General features: G+C 40.2%; 1 protein-coding gene across 1 annotated transcript in view; it reads left to right on the forward strand.

Moving 5' to 3' along the window:
• SLC35F4 (solute carrier family 35, member F4) overlaps positions 1-20,909 on the forward strand; it is a 221,937-nt gene extending 201,028 nt beyond the window's left edge. The window contains exons 4-8 of the mRNA XM_012663734.1: positions 3,419-3,638; positions 12,568-12,693; positions 14,641-14,833; positions 18,179-18,268; positions 20,456-20,909. Of these exons, the coding sequence (XP_012519188.1) occupies positions 3,419-3,638; positions 12,568-12,693; positions 14,641-14,833; positions 18,179-18,268; positions 20,456-20,697 (871 nt within the window). The 3' untranslated portion in view covers positions 20,698-20,909. The remainder of the gene's footprint in view (positions 1-3,418; positions 3,639-12,567; positions 12,694-14,640; positions 14,834-18,178; positions 18,269-20,455) is intronic.
• Positions 20,910-21,716: the final 807 nt, after the last annotated feature.

Below are 21,716 nucleotides of genomic sequence, written 5' to 3' on the forward strand. Positions count from 1 at the left end.
AGACTAACTCTGAACTTTGCAAAATCTGTGATTTGACAAGACACCTCCACCTGTTAGTGTGGGCAGAGTGAAGCTGACCATTTCTAAAATAGAATCAAAGAGTTTTTATTGTCAAGCAGAAAACATTATCTTTGAAGGGAATAGTCCCCAGTGGCCCTTTCCATATGAGAGGTAAAAATTGGCAGAAAAATCTTAGATCCTTGATCTTTTTTTTTCCCTGCAGACTCATTAACACTATCTGCCAAGACATTACTCCCAAAGCTCTCATGGCTGAACAAGGGAAAAATAGAGTTAGTGTGTAAGACAGGAAACAGGATTTGTCCCATAGTGCCAGAGCCTCTGACTATTTTCCCTTGAATGGTATGAAAGCATTTTCAGTTTTTCTCTTATCACTAACATCAAAAGAATTTTCAACAAAGTAGCAAATCTAGATAGTAAGGGTTGTCTGCTTGAAAACAGTTTTCAATGATTTAAAAATTCCATTTATATACTACCAGGAGAATTCAATGGCCTCAGGTGAATTTGAAATTTAGGAAGAAAAAATTATATACCACAGTATTAACATGGGTGTTTCTTCAGGGGAAAAAAAATCTCTAGAAAGCATGAAATTAGAGCCAAAGATGTATTTGCCTATGTCAGGCACCTTTGAAAGTGCTTCTGATGCTATTTGACATACAGAAAGTTCTCAGTAATGAGTAGCTGCTGTTATAATGATGAGCATAATTGATGATTAGTGTTCCTCAACTTCTAAGCTTCATTTCAAGCTTTGCCTCCCTGTTAATGCCTCTTGTCCAGAAATTCTGATCTCATCAGCCCAAAGAGAAACCCACTATTATTTGCTTCTCCATAAAAATTCTTTTTTTTTTTTTCAGTTTTCACATTTCTTAGCACCTAATGCTTAAATAGCATAGGGTTTTACACAGGTGACCTGGCATTTGGATGGAGAGCATTTTTAATTCCTGGAATAGCAGTGACAAAGGGGAGAAGGTTGGCAGTGAGAGTAGAAAGGAAAAGAAAGAGGAACAAGGAGGGCACAAACACCTGGGGGACAGGACGAGCCAGGTGAGAACTGTCTCACTTTGCCTTTGAGGCTCTCCCTGCCCCTCTGCATCCACTGGTCCTCCCTGCGGGATTGGCGTGTTCTCTCGCCTGCATCCAAAGTCTTTGCTTGAGAGCCTCCACCCAGCTTGATCGTGGGCTCTCTCGGCAGGAAGAACATCACTGGCCAGGGCCAGCGATAAGAAAAAGAAATCCTTTAATCAGAAATGAGGTTTGTTATGGTTCTTAATAAATGTGTACATATTTTAAAAGGCATTCAGTGGTTGCAGATGAAAGGATGAAACCCACAACTCTCAACTGTAGCTCTACGTGGCAGCTTTCTCACGGAACAGATCCCTTTGTAAGGACAGAGTACAAACTTTGTGCCCAGGATACTCCGAAAACTGCCACTTGGTCTATGTGTGGCACTGATTCAGAATATCCTGATGGCTGTGGGGCTTGTAGAGAGACTATTCATTTTCCTGTGTGTGTGTGTGTGTGTGTGTGTGTGTGTGAGAGAGAGAGAGAGAGAGCAAGTGTAATTTCTGTTTACTTTGCAGAAGGCTTTAGGGTATTTAATCCCTTCATTGAAGTTTTGTCTCTTTCAAGTTAAAATTTACTTTTGAGAAATCTCATTTTAATTTTATGAAAAGCCTTCCTTTTGGATTGTCTCCTAGATGAAAGTAAACGAATCTCTGCACAAGTTTCTGTGTGTGCAATACTTGTCTTTAACCTTCCTGGAATCACTGACCTAAAACTCCCAGCTTTCACAGCTATTTGAAGGCAAGATTTACTATGAGAGTTGATGGGTAAGGCCATGCTCCCTGTGTCTAAAGCCTTTATCACTTCCTTATTGAATGTGGGCCTTCTGTGGGGTAAGTGACTTCATACATGTGAGGCAAACATTGACTAGAATTTACTTTGATTTGCAATACTCTGAGGCACAATGACTTCTCTTCAGTAAAAACTGGAAGAGAAAGTGGTACTAATACTATCTAGAGTCATGCAAATAGATTCATTGTAAACATTATAAACATGGGCAAATATTACTAACTTGTTGCTTTGAACAAGAGTATTTTTTTTTTTTTTTTGAGACAGAGTCTCGCTTTGTTGCCCAGGCTAGAGTGAGTGCCGTGGCATCAGCCTAGCTCACAGCAACCTCAAACTCCTGGGCTCAAGCAATCCTTCTGCCTCAGCCTCCCGAGTAGCTGGGACTACAGGCATGCGCCACCATGCCCGGCTAATTTTTTCTATATATATTTTTTTAGTTGTCCAGATCATTTCTTTCTATTTTTTAGTAGAGATGGGATCTTGCTCTTGCTCAGGCTGGTCTCGAACTCCTGACCTTGAGAGATCTATCCGCCTCGGCCTCTGAGAGTGCTAGGATTACAGCCGTGAGCCACCGCGTCCGGCCTTGAACAAGAGTATTTATACTACTTCTGAAAATACAATGCCTGGCACATGATAGTTGCCTACTAAATGCTTGAATGTTCATGCACAACTGAGTGAAAAAAGAAAGCTAAATTCTCCCAGTGGTGAGTCTGTTTTCAGCCCACAGTCTTACAGGCATTATCATTGTATCACTTTCATTATTGCCTGTACTTATCACTAGCTCGAACATTTTTATCGAAAATGGCCCTCTGGGCTAGCCAATTTAATTGGAAATCAAACAAATCAAAGATTTAACTGAAGTGACTATTTTTACACACTGAATTCAGATAATTCCTCCAAAATTGCCAAATGTTTATATATAAATACAACCTGCATTTCCTATTTAGTTTTTACTATTCAGGGGTTATCACAGAGGCTGTCTTCATTTTTCTGCCTTCAAAATGCTAGCAAAAAAAGAAATTAGACAATTGGGCAGATATATTAGAAAGAGGAAATAGTGTCTTAGAAATAACAAAATCCCAAGATGGGTGTGCCTTCACAGACGTAAGAGGGTACCTGTCCCATAAGATTCTGTGAGTTGTCTGTAGTCTGTTCACACAGTAGCAGCCACCTTGACCCTGTCTCATTTGCCTTGGGAAAGAATCTTCTCCCTCTTCCAATATCTATTCATTTCAGCAATTACCCATTTCTGTATTTCTTCAGGCTTCTCTGAGAGTATTCAGAACCACAGAACGGCTGCCTTTGCAATCTTAAGAGAATATCTAGGTAGAAGAGGGCCTAGCTCTGTGCCTGGGGAGATGTGGGCTCATTTCCAAGGAACTCCATGTACTCCCTGAAGCCTGTAGGAGGCAGGACTGGGTTCAATATATTCCACAGATGAATGGTGGGTCTTGAGTGTTTGTGCTCTTGCCTGAAAAATGGCTGTGATGAGTTAGTTAAGATGTGTCACCATTAGTACCTGGATATTAACTTCTTTTTTCTTTCCTAGGGAATGTAGTCGGATTTTTGGTGAAGATGGTCTGACATTGAAGCTCTTTCTTAAAAGAACTGCTCCCTTTTCTATTCTATGGACTTTGACTAATTATCTATATTTACTGGCTTTAAAGAAGCTGACGGCCACGGATGTCTCTGCTCTGTTCTGTTGTAACAAAGCCTTTGTCTTCTTGCTGTCATGGATTGTGCTGAAAGACAGGTTCATGGGAGTGAGGGTAATGGTACACTTGATTCAATGTGCAATGCCTCCTTTAATCATAAATCCTCGGCATCAGGAGGGCTGGTTTGTTTCATGGAGTTTCTGTAAAACTTTTCTCACTGGTTCTGAGTACAAATTGAAATCCGAACATGCATTAAGAAGCCCAGGCAGTTACAACATCGTGAAAGGATAAAGAGATTGTTTCCCCTGGTTAGTGAGCTGATTCCAACAAGAGGCATTAAAGCAGGCAGAGAAAATACGTTCTTTTTTTAGAATTAATTTTTAGACTTAGTGGTGTGATCAACTCCTTCTGTCCTCAGGAAAGAAGGGTCTGAGAAAATTAGCCACAGTAAAGATTATGATTTGCTTTTTTCAATCAACATATGTTGAGACAACCTCCTCATGCCCCCCACCAGATGGATTTAATTAATATTTGGTGTAAGTAGATAGGATTACCAAACAGTAATTAAAGTCACTGGTAATGGCACAGTGCTGTTAAAAGTGGCTATATATCTAGTGTGACTAATCTGGAAATGGAACTAAAAGCAACAACTTGTTCTTTTGGCTACAGATCCTTAATTGAACTGCATTAAACTTCCACCAACCACTTCAGTTCTGAGTTTATTCCTTTCAGGATTAACAGGGATTTTAAAAAAATTGTGCATGTGTGCTTGCTCTATGTGAGAAACAGATTGCTTGGACACCATGAAGATTTCAGTCGCCAGATCTCATTCATACGATCTGGCCTTCCACTGTGACGAAAATACTGAGACAACAATTCTTTAGAAGGAGGTGCAAATGAATAGCCTTTTCCCATAGTATTAATAGCAACATTACACAACTTACTCTACTCTGAAAGATATGTCCATGATTGAGTTTGAAACATATTTTTCTATCAAAATATTGCTCTTGTTGGCAATGATTCCAAGGTCCTTGCCCCCCTCCAAAATGCTGAAATTGATGTCTGTATTAGAGAGCTAGTTTATGATAGTCATTAACCCTGAAAGCTTTTCTATTAAAAAAATAAAAGCCAACTAGAAAATTCTGATTGTATCTTGGGAGATGCTGCTCAGAAATTGAGAACTGAAGCTTGATATGAACAGTAAGTAGAAAGCTTTGATAGAAGACAAGATCAGAAACTGCGTGAGTTAGTTCATGATACCATTAAAATATACCAAATGCGATACCACATTCTCCATTGGCTAATCTTAGATTTGCCCCCAAAGGGCTCAGCATCATGTGTTTATACCTGGAGCACTGTCACTGGCTGTCCACCATCAGGAACCCTGACAAGTCCTTACGAACAAGGACCTTTTTCGTAGTGTTCACTGCTCCATTCAGGATGGGCTACATAATTTGTGGGGCCCATTGCAAAATGAAAATGCAGGGCTTCTGGGCTACATAATTTGTGGGGCCCAATGCAAAATGAAAATGCAGGGCTTCTGTTAAAAAATTATTAATAATTTCAAGATGGCAACAACAGAGCATTAAATCAAGTGTGGGTCTAAGCATGGGGTCCTATACATCTACATAGATCATGCCCTCTGAAGCCAGCCCTGCCTCTATTTCCAATGCCTAGAATAATTCAGGACACCAAGTAGGGGCTTTATAGATATTTGAGTATGCAATAAATGAATTCATGCTTGTGAGATCTTTTTCTTCATTATTTTTCACCACCATGGACCACCCAGGAGGACCTGGAGGGTCTTGTCAGAAGAGAGGAAGACAGAGGAGATTTGGGGGCTTTTTTGTTCTTTCAGTGGCATACGAATACCAAAAGTAAATCAATACATTCACTATTAGATTTACGAGAAAAGCAATTGTGTTAGAGTAATTGAATGCATTTAACCATCGACCTCACTGATGCAAGAGGTTACATTAAAAAAGATATAATGTTTATTCGAGGTCTTTTAGAGGAAAAAAAAAAAAACCTAGCTGTGCAACTTACATTTAAATCACAGATTTAAGCAATCTGCCTAGAGGCTACTAACCACTGCCATTTTAAATTTGGCAGCTGCAGTGGGTTGGATGGTGGCTCCCAAAGAGATCTGTCCACATCCTAATCCCCCAATCCTGTGAATGTGGCCTTATTTAGAAAAAGAGTCTCTGCAGATGTTATTAACTTGAGGATCTTGAGCAGAGGAGACCATCCTGGAGTATCTGGTGGGCTCCAAATCCACTAACTAGTGTCTTAATGAGAGACTCGCACAGACTAGACACACAGAAGGGGAGGAGGCAGTGTGACCTCAGAGACAGAGATTGGAGAGAGATGGCCACAAGCCAGGAATGCCAGGGCAGCCACCAGAAGCTGGAAGAGGCAAGGCATCTATCCTCCCCTACAGATGCCACAATTCCCTGCTGGATTTTCAACTTCTGGCCTCCAGAACTGTAAGAGAGTATATTTCTGTTGTTTTGAGTCTCTAGGTTAATGGTAATTTGTTGCAGCAGCCTCAGGAGACAAAGACAGCATCTGTAAGTAATAAGACCTGGTAGAAGGAATGTTAAATGGCCACTAAGTACTTGTTAATAAATATATACAGAATTTAAGACATCATAAATGGCAAAATAGTAAACATTAGCGTCCGCCATGCTGGTCAAAGTCAGACATTTTTCTTTATAAGCGGTAGAGTGGGTTTTGCTTCTGACCGTGAAACGTTAGGAAGCGTTTAACGCCATGTTCCAGAAGAATGTTAAAGTGTAATTTTAATGCCCATTGTCAGGCCTTGGAATGGGAGACACACCAAAACATATTCAGCATTTTGCCTTTTAACAGCATCAGCAATTCTTTTCCTCCTGAGACATATTGAGAACATGTATAATTAGGTCATTTGAGGAATTAAAGGAGGGCAAACAGAGCACTGACAGCACAAACATGACTCTTATTGCCTACGGCAATAAATAATCTAAGGCACAGCCCCCTAGATGTCACCCCACCGGACTACTCTTTAAAAAAATAAAAAGTTAAAGGGAAGCTTTCAGTCATCAGATTAACATTTATATTTCTGGCTCATGCTAAAGTTTCAGTAGCCTAGAAACACATGTTTGTTGCATTATAATTCTCATTTGCTTGGCCCCAGGAAGGATCACATTTAAGATGAAAAACTGTAGTCTTCCCTACTTCTATATTTTCTTGTCAAAATAACACCATGAACAGAATGAAGGATGCTGTAAGTTATAACATCAGTAAATATGGGTTTATCTGGACCACCAGAGGGCCAGAATTAGTAATGCTCATGTAAAAATGAATTGTGTATTATGAATAACTTGTTAATATTTTGTTTCCATTGAATACTGATTGAATTATAGATGGAAAGGTAATCTTTTATACATTTAGTTTTCTATTATGAAGTCATTTCAACCAACCTACCGGTAATCTTTGGTGTGCTAAAAATCCCTTTGACCTGACATTTTGGGCTGGATGATTAAAAAAATGAAAAAAAAATTGTAAAAAAAAAAATCCCTTTCTTGAGTAATTGCTTATAGCTAATATATGATCATCCCACAGAAATTAATAAACTTCTTTAAAAGATAATACTTTTAATTACAAAAATGTTGGAAAGTGATAATCTAGCTCTTGTAGCTTTGAAGATCCCATCTTTGAGATCTTTTCATGTTTAGATAGAGGTCTTAACAATAACCAGAGAAACTACCTTAATAAAAGAAAGTTCTTCCCAAAGGAAATGCATCACTGCCTGGGACTTTTCTTCTCTATTGTTGGTGTCTGTTTCACTCCAGTGAAAAATAGATGCCAGACTAGATTACTAGAAATTTTTCTTTCATGTCTTGTCCCTCTCGTACTTTTTGTATTATTAATTCAAAGTTTCCTTTCATTTTTAAATTTCCTTGGTGATGTGGAGAAAATTGGTGGTTAGCGAATGGTTCAGCGGACCCCACTTTTCTTAGCAGATTATGGAATGAATTTGTGTTTCTTCAGCTTGGCAGCCACATATTTTTCTGATATATTTGAGTACCCTTGCAGTCAGCTTCCCAAACTGTAGCTGTTTCAAAGACCTTCCGAGATTTACCAAGGGCTGACTGGAGTGTGTCAGTTAAACTAAATCTTACATTGCATAACCTGTACTTCTTTGAATTCAAATTGGGCCCACGAGTGCTCTAAAGCAGGACACTGGAGCTGAGCTACTACTGATTTGTGCTGACATTGCATATTAAGATAAGATTCAAGATGAGCTTTTGTCTCCATCTTGCCTTCGGTTACTGTTCATTCATGCGCAGCACAGAATTCTCCACCTGGAATCTCCATGCTTCCTGGGGGAGGCAGTGGAGGACAGACAGTGGGACTCACCCTTCTCATCCTCCTCTTGGCCGGACAATGACTTATGAATACAGCCAAGAGAGCAGAAAGCTGGGCTGTGATAGCTGTCAGATTTTCTGCCCACAAGGAATCCATAACCCCTTCAACAAAGTGCAGTCATGTGTCTATCCTCCACATACATCCTTCTCTCTTTCTTCCTGTAATTTCTTTGCCGCTTTGCCACCCAGGTCTCCCTTTGAGATCATTTTCAAATGAATTTAATTCAATAAAAATAGATAGGAATAAGGAGAGGGGGAGTCAGAGGCCTAGCACCCCTTGGGTTTGCTGCTGTCCTGGGTATCTGCCCCCCACACCACACACACACACACACACACACACACACACACACACACACACACACATTGCATCTGGACAGTTATAGACTGCCACCCCTCTTTTATCTCTCACATTTCAGCTCTTGTTCAATTCAATTGGATTTGAGTAACAGAGACAGTTCTTCACAAAACCTTAAATATAACATGTGCAGAAGTTTGAGGATTCTGTATACCCATGGTTTCTTGAAAATGGACCCTATCTAAATCCACTCACAGAGAGAAGAAGGGTAATCATTAATGCAGTTTTCATTGGTGAAATTGTTAATCTATGTCCCAAACTCAATTGGTGATCTTTAGCCTTCAACTTGAGCATAGTCACTGCCAGCAGTGTAGTTTGAGACCTGCATTTTAGGGGCTGCTGCAGGCTTTGAGATTCAAGGGTCCATTGTGAACCAGTGAGGCTGCTTCATACTCAGCTTCAAAAAACAGAATTAACCTCAAGGCAAAGTAAGGAAATATGTTTGAGTTGTGATCACTTGGTTAGACCTTTAATATCTTGAGGGAACACTGTAGAAAGAGAAGTAACTGACGGTTCATTTCAATGCCTTGGACTCTAAAAGAACTAGTATTGTTATGTAAATAATAATTGTGGAAACCATCTGTGAGTGGGAAATGTAGTGAATGGGATGAGGCTGGTAAAGCCTCATGGAGATGCAGAGGGACCCAACCCATGTGTTTTTAAGGGCCTGAGCCCAAAGAGGAAAAAATGAAGATGCAAGAAAACAAAAACATGCAAAAGCCATATACTCCTCTAGCCTTTATCTATACAAACTGATTCTTTGAAAGGTAGAAGAAACCTAGCTTCCATGCCGGGTCACAGGTGGTATTTAGCATAGTGAGATTGCCAAATATCTACCTGTCAAGCCCCCTTTGGGCTTAAGGAACAGGCTCAAATGTCCTCACAGTCCTCCTCTGGCCCTGCAAGTTGATACAAGGAGCTCTCTTGGGACCTGAGCCTGCAGAGGAAGGGAGCTGGCTCCAGAGGCCATGGCACCCAGCTGGCATGCTGAGATAATGGGCTAAATAAATCCCAGCCCTGGAGGTACTCACCCCTGGCAGGCACACCACGATGTGAGGACAGAGAGGTTTAGAAAGTTAAAAATGGAGGCATTGGCAGTTTTATGGTCACTGTGGCTACTAACATTCTCACCCAAACCAGATTCAGATGCTGATAATGGTGGCTTTCCCACCTTATTTAGACACTTCTGGTTGGTGAAGAGGCTGGATCTGGAATAGATTGTCAGGAAAGCCACATTTTCCAGAAGCCAAGAAGCTGGTGCCACTAGATGGTGCATTTTCAGCAGAAGAGTTCCTCATAGGGATGCTAATGCGGCCCAAAAGCGTTTTTGTGGTTGTCATCCTGTGAATGAGCACATGGGAGCATTTTCAACATAATATTTTAGTCGCTGGCTTCCCGCAGACACATTTCCAGGATGCTGAGCCCAAGAAGAGTCATTTCGTGTTTTTCTATTGAGAAGGAGATGGACTATCAATCCTTCTCTGATGACCGATTAATTCTGAAAGTACATGTGACTCAGATCTGTGCTGAAGTTGTGTGTTCTCTGGGCATTTGCACAGTATGTATTCTCTAAACTTAAGCCAATGTTGCCAAGCAGAGCTACTCTGGGATCATCCAAAGGGCCATTGTAAATAGGCCTTGCGCCTAACATTTTCTTGCATTTTCAAAATTCACTGAGATTTCTTCCTTTAGTTCCAACTGTGTAAATAAGAAATATATTGAAAATGTCTTAAAATATGGCCATAGAGAATTTGTTCTATCAGGTAGTTGGGAAATTTAAATAAAAATGTGGCAAATAATTTAACTTATTTATCCCCCCACCAGGAACCTACTATATAACCTACAAATCATTGCTTCATTACCATGAAGAAGAATTTTTCTAGCATCTCAAATATTCAGATTTTCATGCCTTCAGAACTTAATTAACAGTATTGTCTGGCCCCCTAAAGTGAAAAATGCTTCTCTATGTGAAGGCGATTGAAAGAGACACTGGCGTAATAGATACATCAATTTAAGTGGGCCAGGCTAATATTTTCACAAAAACTTGAATATAACAAGTAATGGAGAGCTTTAAGAGGCTCACTGTGATTATAATTTTGAATTGCTGTGAAATTATGCAATCTCCAGCCATATCGAAAGTCTATCTTGAGAAAATTTATTGTAGAAATTTTATGCATATATATATTTACTAATGGCTGACTCAGAAAAGGAAGAATTTCCACCTGTGGTCATATCCTGGGGATAATTGTATTTAATGTTCGTCATTTTCCAGACAATGTTTTTGTTTTTTGCTTCTGGGTTCTTTAATGGGCTGTTTGTTTGTTTTCGCAATTGCCTAAACCCATATGTTATATATTGTAGAATACTTCCAATAATTTTAAATATGAAACAGCACATTGTGTTAAAGTTCGTTAGGATTCACACTGTGTTCTGTTAACCTTGTCTTGAAGTAACCACCTGTTTATTTAACCAAGAAAATACAGCTGATGTTTGGCCAAAAGAAAACAAATGTAATTCAAATTTATTATTTTACAAGTTCAGTCTTATGAGGGAAATCTATTTGTGTACATGAACAGTTTAACCCATGAACATTATTTAAACACAAAAACGAATCAGAAAATGCCAGCCTCTAATGTGCCTTTTTATTCTCTGAAATCAGATCACCCAAAGAATTGTTGCAAATTCCTAGCTGAAATATAAATCCCCATATCAAGGAAAATGATAACCCTCACAGAACTTCTGAGTCTAGATAACCCCCTCACCATGTTTATTTATGAGTCTATTACTTCTTGTTTAGAAAAATTTCCTTGACATCTCATGGTATGAGTATTAAATTCTATTCCCTATAGTTTGAGGCAGAGTCTAACTAGAACGCATGCCTGGCAGCTTCAGAGAATATGATATTCACTCAGCAAGAAAAACACCTCCCATCAAGCAGCTTCCTGGATAACGTTTTATGAGGATGGTTTTTCACTGCTGACACGTTGGCGTCTGTTCTCAAGTACTCCTGCTGTTTTTCATAAAGGACCCTTTAGTCTGGAGCTACTCTGAAACCAGCCGGACACTTGCTTTTGGTGGTCATTAACAAAAGACTTCCTTAAGCAGCATCTGAATTCTATATCATTGGGACCATATTTTGCACTGGACTCAAGCGAGTCTACAGTTACACGTTAAAGATCTCCATTTTGTTATGATAAATAATTTACCAATAATGTTCAAAAAGTCCAAAAAATCACATATGTGAAAAAGCTATCTACAGAGGAATTTATTTACTTGGGAATACTCAGAACTGAAGCTTAGCAAAATTAATCACCATGTGGGTTTAAATTTCTTACAAATTTTTATCTTGATTTTAAAATCAGTGGGACCATTTCACAAGGAAATAACATACTTATTGTTCCCTATTCCAAGGTTGTTATTTTACTGTTTGCTGCGGCTTTGAAATGTTTTTCAGTAGAACCAGTTCAAGACAATTAAGGAAACAGTTGCAAACCTGCATTTCATTAAGGGAGTGGACTACTGCTCCAAATATACCAAGGATCATACCAATTTACAGTAAATCATTATGACTTCAGTTGAATTATGAAAATTTCACTTTACGCAGTTAATGCTCTAGTATAATTAAATTATCATTCAGTGGTTTTCCTTAAAAAATGGAATTAATTTGCATGTTAACAAAAGGAAGACCCAGCTTCCGTTGGACATTCCAACTGACAGCATAGACTCAGCTTGCTCTTGTGTAAATCACTGTGAGAAGTTATTCCCATTCTTTCTTTCCTTTGGCCTAAATTTTGCCTCTTTGCTGTATCGATATTATTTCTCCTTAATCAAGTTTCAGCTATGTGGGCATTTTCAGAAACATACGTTGATGCAAGGACATGATTAAAATGTATGCTGAATTGTTTGGAGAAAAAGAATACAAAATAAATGAAAATGCTTAGCAGTGACTTTCTATTACATTTATTTCACCAATATGAATATTAATCTCTAGAAAATTGAGCTAAAAAATTAAACTAAAATTACTAGCCTTAAAAAAAAGTCAGTAAAACTACTGGCCCTTAGTTAGAATGTGAGCAGCTTTTTTATATTCTATGCCTGTATGTCTCATGAGCATACTGATTCATTTCTAATACTGAGCCTTCCTACATTTGTACAGCAATGTCCAAGAGGTAATTAGGTTTAGAGTAGTACTTAACAACTTGCATAAAGTCTTGAATTGCTTGCTCTGAGATACAGAAGCATCAATTTTTTTTCTATTTCTTTGCATTCTATTCGACAGATAGTTGCTGCAATAATGGCCATCACCGGCATCGTCATGATGGCTTATGCAGATAATTTCCACGCTGATTCGATCATAGGAGTGGCATTTGCAGTGGGCTCGGCCTCTACATCTGCATTATATAAGGTATGTTATGCACTTTCTTTTACTCAACTGTTCCTTATAGCCTCTACTTAAGTAATAAAGTAAGGAAGTACAATGAAACCCTTGGTTCAAAAAAAATACCTGTGCTGAAATACTAGTAAGTACCATGCATTGAGTACTTGCTATGTGCTAGGCACCTGCCAGAAAATTTTGCCTGTGTTAACACAGCCTTATGAGACATAAATACTTATTTCCACTTTCCAGATGAGGAAACCGAGGCTTTGAAAGGTTAAGTAATTTGCCCAAGGTCATACAGCCAGGAAGTGATAGAGCCAAGATTTAAAACTGTGGAGTAGCCAACTCCTAAGCCTATGTGCTATGCCCCAGCCCCCCAATTACCAGGCACTCATAGCAGGAATGTTAGAAAGGCTTCTCCTCTTTTTATGTTTCTTTAATTTAACTATCTATGGTAATAATTTTAACTCCAAAGAGGTGTTAGAAATAATGAACAAGCTGTCACTTGAGAGCTCACTGTTTGCTACGTATTAACCCCATGCCACAGGAGCTCGTGTGACTAGCAAAATGAAGAACCTCTTTTTCTCTCTGATGGATGCTCTGAGTCTCTGTGTATACTCACCATTCTTTCTCCACTGGAGTTCCCTCTCATCAGTGAAAATTCTATTCAGAGTCATTGCACCTGACTTCAGAAGCAAGGACTAAGAGAGCAGATCTAAAGGTTATTCCCCAAAGCTCTACTTTTAAAAGTCAACTTTCTGGATGTGTTAAATAACTGTTCCGATTTCACCTCTCTTGGTGTTTCAATGAGAAAACACTCTCTGAAAGGCAGAAAATACCCTTTTCATCCCTCCTGGATGCCTGTTCTGATTATTCACCAGCACTGTGGCTCAGAGGGCAGGAAGTCTATTTCCACATTGACATTTCCTGGCCCATTGATTCTGTGTGACAAGCTTGACAAGTGCTCACTCAATGGCCATTAGTGTCTAACTTGCTCCCCAACTGAGATTCCACCAAGATGTCTGATGTGACCAAAGACTAGCTCATGCTCAAGTTCTCTTAAGTCTTTCAAGGGAAAAAAAATACTAAGTTCAGTTGAAATTAAAAGCAGTACCTGGGATTGCTATGTGACCAGGATGGTTATCTTACAGACAGAATTCTCCTAACCAGGTTACAAAATGTATTCATTCTGACAGTGGTAATATTTGCTGACATGCTCAAAATCATATCTGCACCATAATTCCAGGCAGAAAAGATCTGCTCCATTCTACATCGTTTGTTAAAGGATTCATATAGGGAGAAGAGGGGTTAAGAAGCTAAGAAATATGGACTGTAGACCTGGCTTTTTCTCCCGCCTGTTCTGTGTTTTTAGGTTAGCCACTTGCCTCTACTTGCCATCTTACTCTGTACACAGGTTTATAACCCAGGAAAAATTTGTTTTCAAATGTAGGAAATAAACACAATGTTTGTGAAGACATTTTAAGCTTACAAAGAAAATTGCTTATAAATCCAAGACATCATTATTATTTCTTTCAACAACATAATGACAGGGTCTCTCTGTCTAATTTAGTTTTCAGTGTCTGTCAAAATAAGAATGAAATGAATCCCATGCTTGAAGGGAAGGACCGATGGCATGTCAATCCTAGAAGATTTTTCTGAGTTTGTCTGTAGCCTTATTTGTCATTCACCCTACACCCCTCTCTGATGGTGGCACTTAATACAATCTACCATACCCCAGCAGTTTTCAACACCATAAGGAATTCATTTCATGGCATTTGCTACTTCATGTGAAGGCCATAGGGTATTTTGATTCCTTATCTCAACAGCCCATTTAGTGCCATGAAGAATCTGGGCAAGAAAAAATGGAGAATAAGCTCTGAGCCAGTTAGTTCACAGTGTGGATCAATAGAATTCGCCTTTCTGCTCCAGCAGAGCCTCCGACTATGTGGCTGAAGAGTTTCTTTCCCATTCCAGGTTTTGTTTAAGATGTTTCTTGGAAGTGCCAACTTTGGTGAAGCCGCACACTTTGTCTCCACCTTGGGCTTCTTCAATTTGATCTTCATCTCCTTCACCCCAGTCATCTTGTATTTCACCAAGGTGGAGCACTGGTCTTCTTTTGCAGCTCTGCCGTGGGGCTGTCTCTGTGGGATGGCAGGGCTGTGGCTGGGTAAGTGGCCTCAGATGTTTCCTTCCATTCCCTATGGCATTCGACCTTACTTTGGATACTTAGATTACCATAGTAGGATTATTCTCTTGGGTACCTCTGTGCTCTATTTCCCAAACTTACATTGGTTAATGTCATTGAATGTTTAGAAGGTTCTTTGTAGGCTATTGGTTGATTAGATCAGAGCTGTCCAACTAGGTGCCTCCTGTGGGTTAAGGTGTGCAGCTGGAGGCTCAGGCCCCCACTGGCCTTCAAGCAGCCTGATCCGTTCCTCCTGATGTACTGTATGATGCTATTATGTTCCATGTGTGCCATGGTGTGTCAGGCAGAGGTGAGGGAGTGGATGGTGCATTCAAGGAACTCAGAATGGTTCAAAATGATGGGAACACCGGGTTCAAGAGAAAGGGAAGGAAGAAAGGAGATGATTTTAAGGGGGAAGCAGGTCATGAAGGACCTGGAAATCCATGTTGAAGTGTCGGGATTTAAAATCCACTTAATAATTTTTAAGGCTCCCATATGCATATTAGACAGCTCACTCTGGCTGAGTATGCACAATGGATTTGGGATAGGAAGCCCTCAGCAGGTGAGAGAAGAAGGCAGCATGAACTGGGGCTGGTGGTCCTGGCTAAGTAGACTGTGCCTAGTGAGTGCCAGGAAAAAAGTCACCTGAAGTCCTTTTAACGTCTTCCCTCCCAGCTCCCTGTAACTCCAAGGCTGTCTGCCTCACCTGAATTCCAGGCTCTGACTTTCCCGCTGTGCTGCTGCTGCCACTTGATGTGAGAGGAGCCTGAAAAATAACTCGCCTGCTGTGCCCTCACCAAGCAGTCAAAAAACAGAAACGACCCAATGATTTGGTGTCTGTTTACTCAGAATGAAATTATTTTCACTCTGGTCCTCTTTCCACATACCTAAGGTCAGCCCCTTCTGCTGGCTCCACATTTTCCCACCGCACTCGACCTGAGGGACATCTGCCAACCCCCAACTGATCTTCTCTCCCGAGGTGATATAAATGGAAACAGTAGCAGCACTGCAATTCCTGGGAGAAAAATGTCTTTATTTTTATTCCCACAAGGGTATTGACTGGGTCATCTTTTTCTACTCTGGCCAAGGCCCTTAAAGGGAGGTCTTAAACAGACAGGAAACACTCAAGAGGATTAGACATGAATTGTTGGTCCCTTGAGTTCTACTTCTCAAGGCCAAAATATATGGTTATAACCTCTCATAACCTCTGCTAAGTTTAGCAGAAATCAATAGCAGTGTTTCCATAAGACCAAAACATTCTCATTAAAAGTGCTTAGATTATTTTCTGGTCAAAACCAACCTAACTGGGAATAAACATAACCCAAAATTTCACTGACTCTTGGTCCCCCCATGCACACATGATTTCCACCTTCCTGCAAGGTAGCCCTCCGCCAGCGCATATTCCTTGGCATGTCCCGTGCGTGCTCCTAAGCAAGCCTGGCACCCATGCTAGCTGGACACTGGTGTCCTCCACCAAGCAGCCTGGTCTCCACACTCCACCGGCACTGCAGCTGCTCCACTAGGCCCGCCCCAGTGCACTGCAGAGCTCACTGTGCTGATGCTGTACCATGACAAATCAAGGAGACAGCCTTTCTCCTCACTGTTACACACCACAGGGTTTTACGATCTTTGGTGCTCCCATTCCTAAGCTTTTATTTCCATTGCTCTCTTCTCCTCAGGAATCAGATATGGTCTAGTTGGGGTTGGACTGGGTGACAGGACTGGGAGACATACACCAGTCCTTGCTCTGACACCCACGTATCCTGTAACTGTGGCTTTCTATTTGCTTAGGTTCACCTTGCCTCACTCCTTCTCCCAGGTTGACCTGTCTTCCAGACAGTGCCTTAACCCAATGCAGGTTGGCCTCATCCACTCACCTGACGTGTCCAAATTGCACTTAAACTCAGGCTGGCCTCCTGCTATGGATAACACATTGATTCATAATATTCCTTTCCAGAGGCTATCAAAAGAGAATGTAAGTGTTCCAGCTAAAGAACTAAGATAAACAGACAACACATTTCAGTGAAGCTACCTGGCACTTGTTGAGTGAGAAGGGCTCAGTTCTCCCCAAATACCAATACTTTCACCCACCTGCTAAAATACCCAGTTCAACCAATAAAATGATAGCCAACGAGTCCAGCAGAGCCTGTGCTATATTTAATAAATTCCTGATTTGTTAGAACTTGCTACATTTGACTCTCTGAGTCTGCAGAGAGAGTCGAGGTGCTGGAATCTTCATTCACAATTCAGCTTTGCCAAGAAGGAAGAGCAGTTATTAACTTAGGAAGGTCCTGTGCCTTGATTGCCATTATCACTCGATGAACATTATAAAGTAGCCCAGGACTTGTGAAAGTCAAACCCATTGTCTCTGACTACCAAGCACAAGTGACTCTGGTGGGTTTAATTATAGATGACAATGGAAGAATACACATCATCCTAACTGGAATGGTTCCAGAACTTTCTTTGGTTCTACAGAGATATGGGCAAAATATTTGAGTCATTTTCATAGAGATCTTCTGTAAATTGAAGATCTTTTATAGTTATTATTCATCTCTCTAATGTCTGAAACAAACATTTGGTTGAACACTATTAAAATAATGTTCTGTAATTTATAATTGTTTTTTCTCTTTGAAAACATGTAGTTTTGATAATTTTTGAAGAGGATAGATGATTATTTTAACTAATTTTATATTTAACTAAAGAGGTCCAAAGGTTAATTAAAGAGCATTAAGCCACACCTGCAGTTGGTTCTGTTGACTGCCCTCTGGTTACCTGTGCACCAATCAGGATGTGGAAATAGTCCCTGGAATTCAGTGAATTACATTGAACCCACCCTTGATTGCTCATATGATGCTCACCTCAAGAGAGGGGATAAAATGCATAAGCCGTCATTGAATAAACCTTCCTTTAGGCAGTGACACTAAGAGCCTTTTAATGCCCAGGAATATGGCATAAAATAGCAAAGGAATAAAGAGATAAAGCACCAAACTTCAATCCATCACCAGCTTTTAACCTCTGGTTGTCCCCAACCTACCTTTATAGTGCTAATAAGCAGAGTAGTGAATTGATTCATTTCACCTCTTTGCATTTGCTCCATACACCTTTGCCAGCCCATTGGCAACCAGGATGGCAGGGGAGGAACAAAGAATATGACTGATTAAGGCATCCATCCATGCCTCCATCTCCAAACTCAGAGGATTAACTGACCAACGGTGCATACAGTTTAGAAGTCACATTTAGCAAAGACACTGATTCTTTCACAGTAAGAAGAAAAGAGCCCAGCATATCAATTCCCCTTCATCCTGTGTATGCTCCCTTATTTTACAGCCTTCAACATCCTGGTGAATGTCGGTGTGGTGCTGACATACCCAATCCTAATCTCCATTGGGACAGTGCTCAGCGTTCCTGGAAATGCAGGTACTGGTGTGACTTGACATTGTAGATTCTGACCCCCACAAGTCTCCCGCCCATGTTTGTTTGATGCCCTGAGTTGCTCCTTCCAGCAATAGTGAATTATGTCCCTTGCCAGGGAAGATGTTTTTAAATATCATGAAGGTGGCAGACAACAGAATAACTACGCAGCAGATTTAAAATTTGCAGCTACAGAAACACTGTTTTTACTTGGATATGCTTTTAGAATTAAACACCAAATGTATCATTTGGGTTTCATGTAATCTCCCTGACAACCTAATTTTGTGGTATTTTTAGAGGAAGTCCTATGGAAACAAAAGGCATCCCAGCACAGGACTTTCAAGTACATGTCACTAATGAAAGTGTGGGAGACGAACAGGGTGTTGGCTCCCCGTCAGACTATCCATGGGAGTTGCAGAAGCTTCTCCTGGGGGGACAGCAGATGTCCCTCTGGAACAGATAGGAGGAAAAAGCAATTTGACTCACTTCAGGGACAAGAGGAAAAGCTATTTTTCCAGGACAATTTTTCTAGTGGAACCTGCCAGTGAAACAAGTAATGACAATGGGTTATCTGTATAACTGTACAGTCCTCCTAACTTTAAAATTCTATGATGACAAGTCTTGAGTAGCCACCTTTCTTTCCTCCAGGACAATTGGCAAATGTTTATTGAGCATGTATTATGTGATCAGGGCTATAAAAAAGACAAGAAAAAAACTTACATTGTTGTTCACTGAAGAAGCTTACAATTGAATCTGGAAAAGAAGACCAACCTACATGAAGCAACTGGGAACTCTACAAAGCAATTTATTATTAAATGCCAAATTGTGTGAGACAGACTCCAGGGGCTATAAGATATTCAGAGGAAAGGAATATCAGAAAGGAGTGGAGTTGGCAAGGAGTTCATTCGTTCATCCATGGATTCATCCATTGAACAAAGATTTCTGAGCAGCTAGCACAGGAACTGTGCTAACACTGGTGACAGATCCTGAATAAGGCACAGTTCCTGCCCTCAGGACCATGTAGCACAGAGAGGGAGACAAAAGGGATTGAGTAATTACAACATAGAGGGAGAATTGTTTTGATAGAGGTATGTACTAAATGCTGTGAGAACACAGGGGAGGGACATCCAAGAAGCATCCTGCAAGAAGACTAAACAGAGATATCTAAGGGAGGGTTTAGCTGGATAAGGTGGAATATGAGGAGGGAAAGGAATCCCATGCAAAAAGAACAGCATGTATATGGCCAACAATTCCACTCTTGTGTGTATACTCAAAAAAATTTAAAACAGGGATTCAAATATATCCTGTACATGAATGTTAGTAGCAGCACCACTTACAATAGCCAAAAAGTGGAAACACCCAGTGTCTATCAGCAGATGAATGAAGAAACAAATTGTGATACATACAACGGAATATTATTCAGCCATGAAAAGGAACAAAGTGCTGAAAGTATTGACATATGCTACAGCATTAATGAACCTCAAAAACATCATGCTAAGTGAAAGAAGCCAGTTACAAAAGGTCACATATTGTGTGATTCCATTTGTATGAAATATATAGAACATGAAATATTCCATTTATATGAAATAGGTAAATCCACACCAAAAAAAAAAAGAAGATTGGTGGCTGCCAGGGGCTAGGGAGTAGGGGTGAGGGAATGGGGAATAACTGCTTAACAGGTGGGGGATTTTATTTTCAAGTGATGGAGATGTTTTGGAACCAGATAGATGTGGTAGTTGTACAACATTGTGAATGTACTAAATGCCGCTAAGTTCACTTTAAAATGGTTAATTTTGTATTATATTAATTTCACCTCAATTAAACTTTAAAAAATAACAGACTATACAAAGACCTAGACATGAACAAGTTTGGCTCATTTGAAAAATCTCCAGGGGTGCAATGAACCTGGAGAACGGTGAAGGGAAGCAGAGGAAAAGTATTAAGAGAGAAAACTGGGGAGGTAATTAAGTCAGATGACATGGGATTCGAACTGAACCTTGAAGGATAAATATGATTTAGAGAGAAGGAACGGAAAGCAAACATAGACAGTGGTGTAGGCAAAGGAAACACTGGCTTGAAAGAATAAAGAAGACTTTTGGGAATCTCTAGAAGTAACAGTGACTTTGGTCACTTGTTTTCAGAGAAACGTAGACACAGTCATAGGCTGTAACTGACTTGCTGTTTCTTTCCTAGCTGTGGATCTCCTGAAGCAGGAGGTGATATTCAACGTTGTCCGCCTGGCTGCTACCATCATCATCTGCCTTGGGTTTCTGCTGATGCTGCTGCCTGAAGAGTGGGATGAAATCACCCTGCGATTCATCAACAGTCTGAAGGAAAAGAAGAGTGAGGAGCATGTGGACGACGTGATTGATGCCAGCGCACACCTGCGAGGCAGAAGCAGAGCCAATGGGACAGTGTCTATACCACTGGCTTAGAGAGGGACACGTGTCGAATGCATGTGTATGTATATTCTGTGAATATAACAAACTTTTCTCACTACCTGTACACTCAAACGACAGCATTAACTCTGAATTTGGATAAATCATATGTGAGATAATGCCAACAATAAAAGTTTACATTTATATGCTTATCAAGGAGCTAGTGTAAATAATCATAATAAAATTTTTTATTAAAGCATATTTGTCCTAGTTATATTTCTTCTGTTTTTTTTTAAATCCCCCCCAACTCACAAAATTTCCTGGAAATATGAGAGTCAATTAAATCATGGACATACCGTCTTTTATCAACTGGAACTGAGACCTTTTCATTCAACCAGAGAAAGAGAAAGTTGTTTAAGAGGGAAAAAATGTGAAAAAATATACACTTTATATTTATTTAAGTCTAACAAGAGCCTGAGCATTTAAAAGCTGGAAAGTCATTAAACAAATATCCACAGAGCATTTTCTACATGCAAGACCTAGACCAGAAACAGTGAAGATGTAAAGATATAGAAGACCCATCTGTACCTTCAACATGCTTAGAGTAATATAGAGCATAAGATAGCTTACAAATATAACGTGAGGTAGACATTTGAAAGTGGCACAGAGGACAGAGAGAGGACAGCAGCCATCAAGTCCTTCACCACCAAGTTTCTTGAAAGAGTTGTTCATATTTGCTGTAACTTCTTCTTCAACTCCCATTCACTCTTCAACCCACTGCAATGCACCTTCTGTCCCCATCATTCCCTTGGAGGTGCTTTCTCCAGAGTCACCGTTGACCTTACTTTTGCAAGATCATGTTGACACCTTTCATGCCTCACCTTATTGTGCTCTCTGAAGCATTTGATATGATGACCACTCCTTTTTCCCGAAATACTCTCTGTGCGTGGATCCCATTACTATCTCCTGGTTGTCTTTCTTCCTCACCAGCTGCTTCCCTGTGCTCCTCTTCCTAGGCTGGTCTCATCACCATCAGTATTCTCTGGGTTCAGTCCTCAGACTTCTTAGCATCTCAC

This window comes from Propithecus coquereli, unplaced genomic scaffold (genome assembly GCF_000956105.1).
Source record: "Propithecus coquereli isolate 6110/MARCELLA unplaced genomic scaffold, Pcoq_1.0 Scaffold83, whole genome shotgun sequence".
Lineage (NCBI taxonomy): Eukaryota > Metazoa > Chordata > Mammalia > Primates > Indriidae > Propithecus > Propithecus coquereli.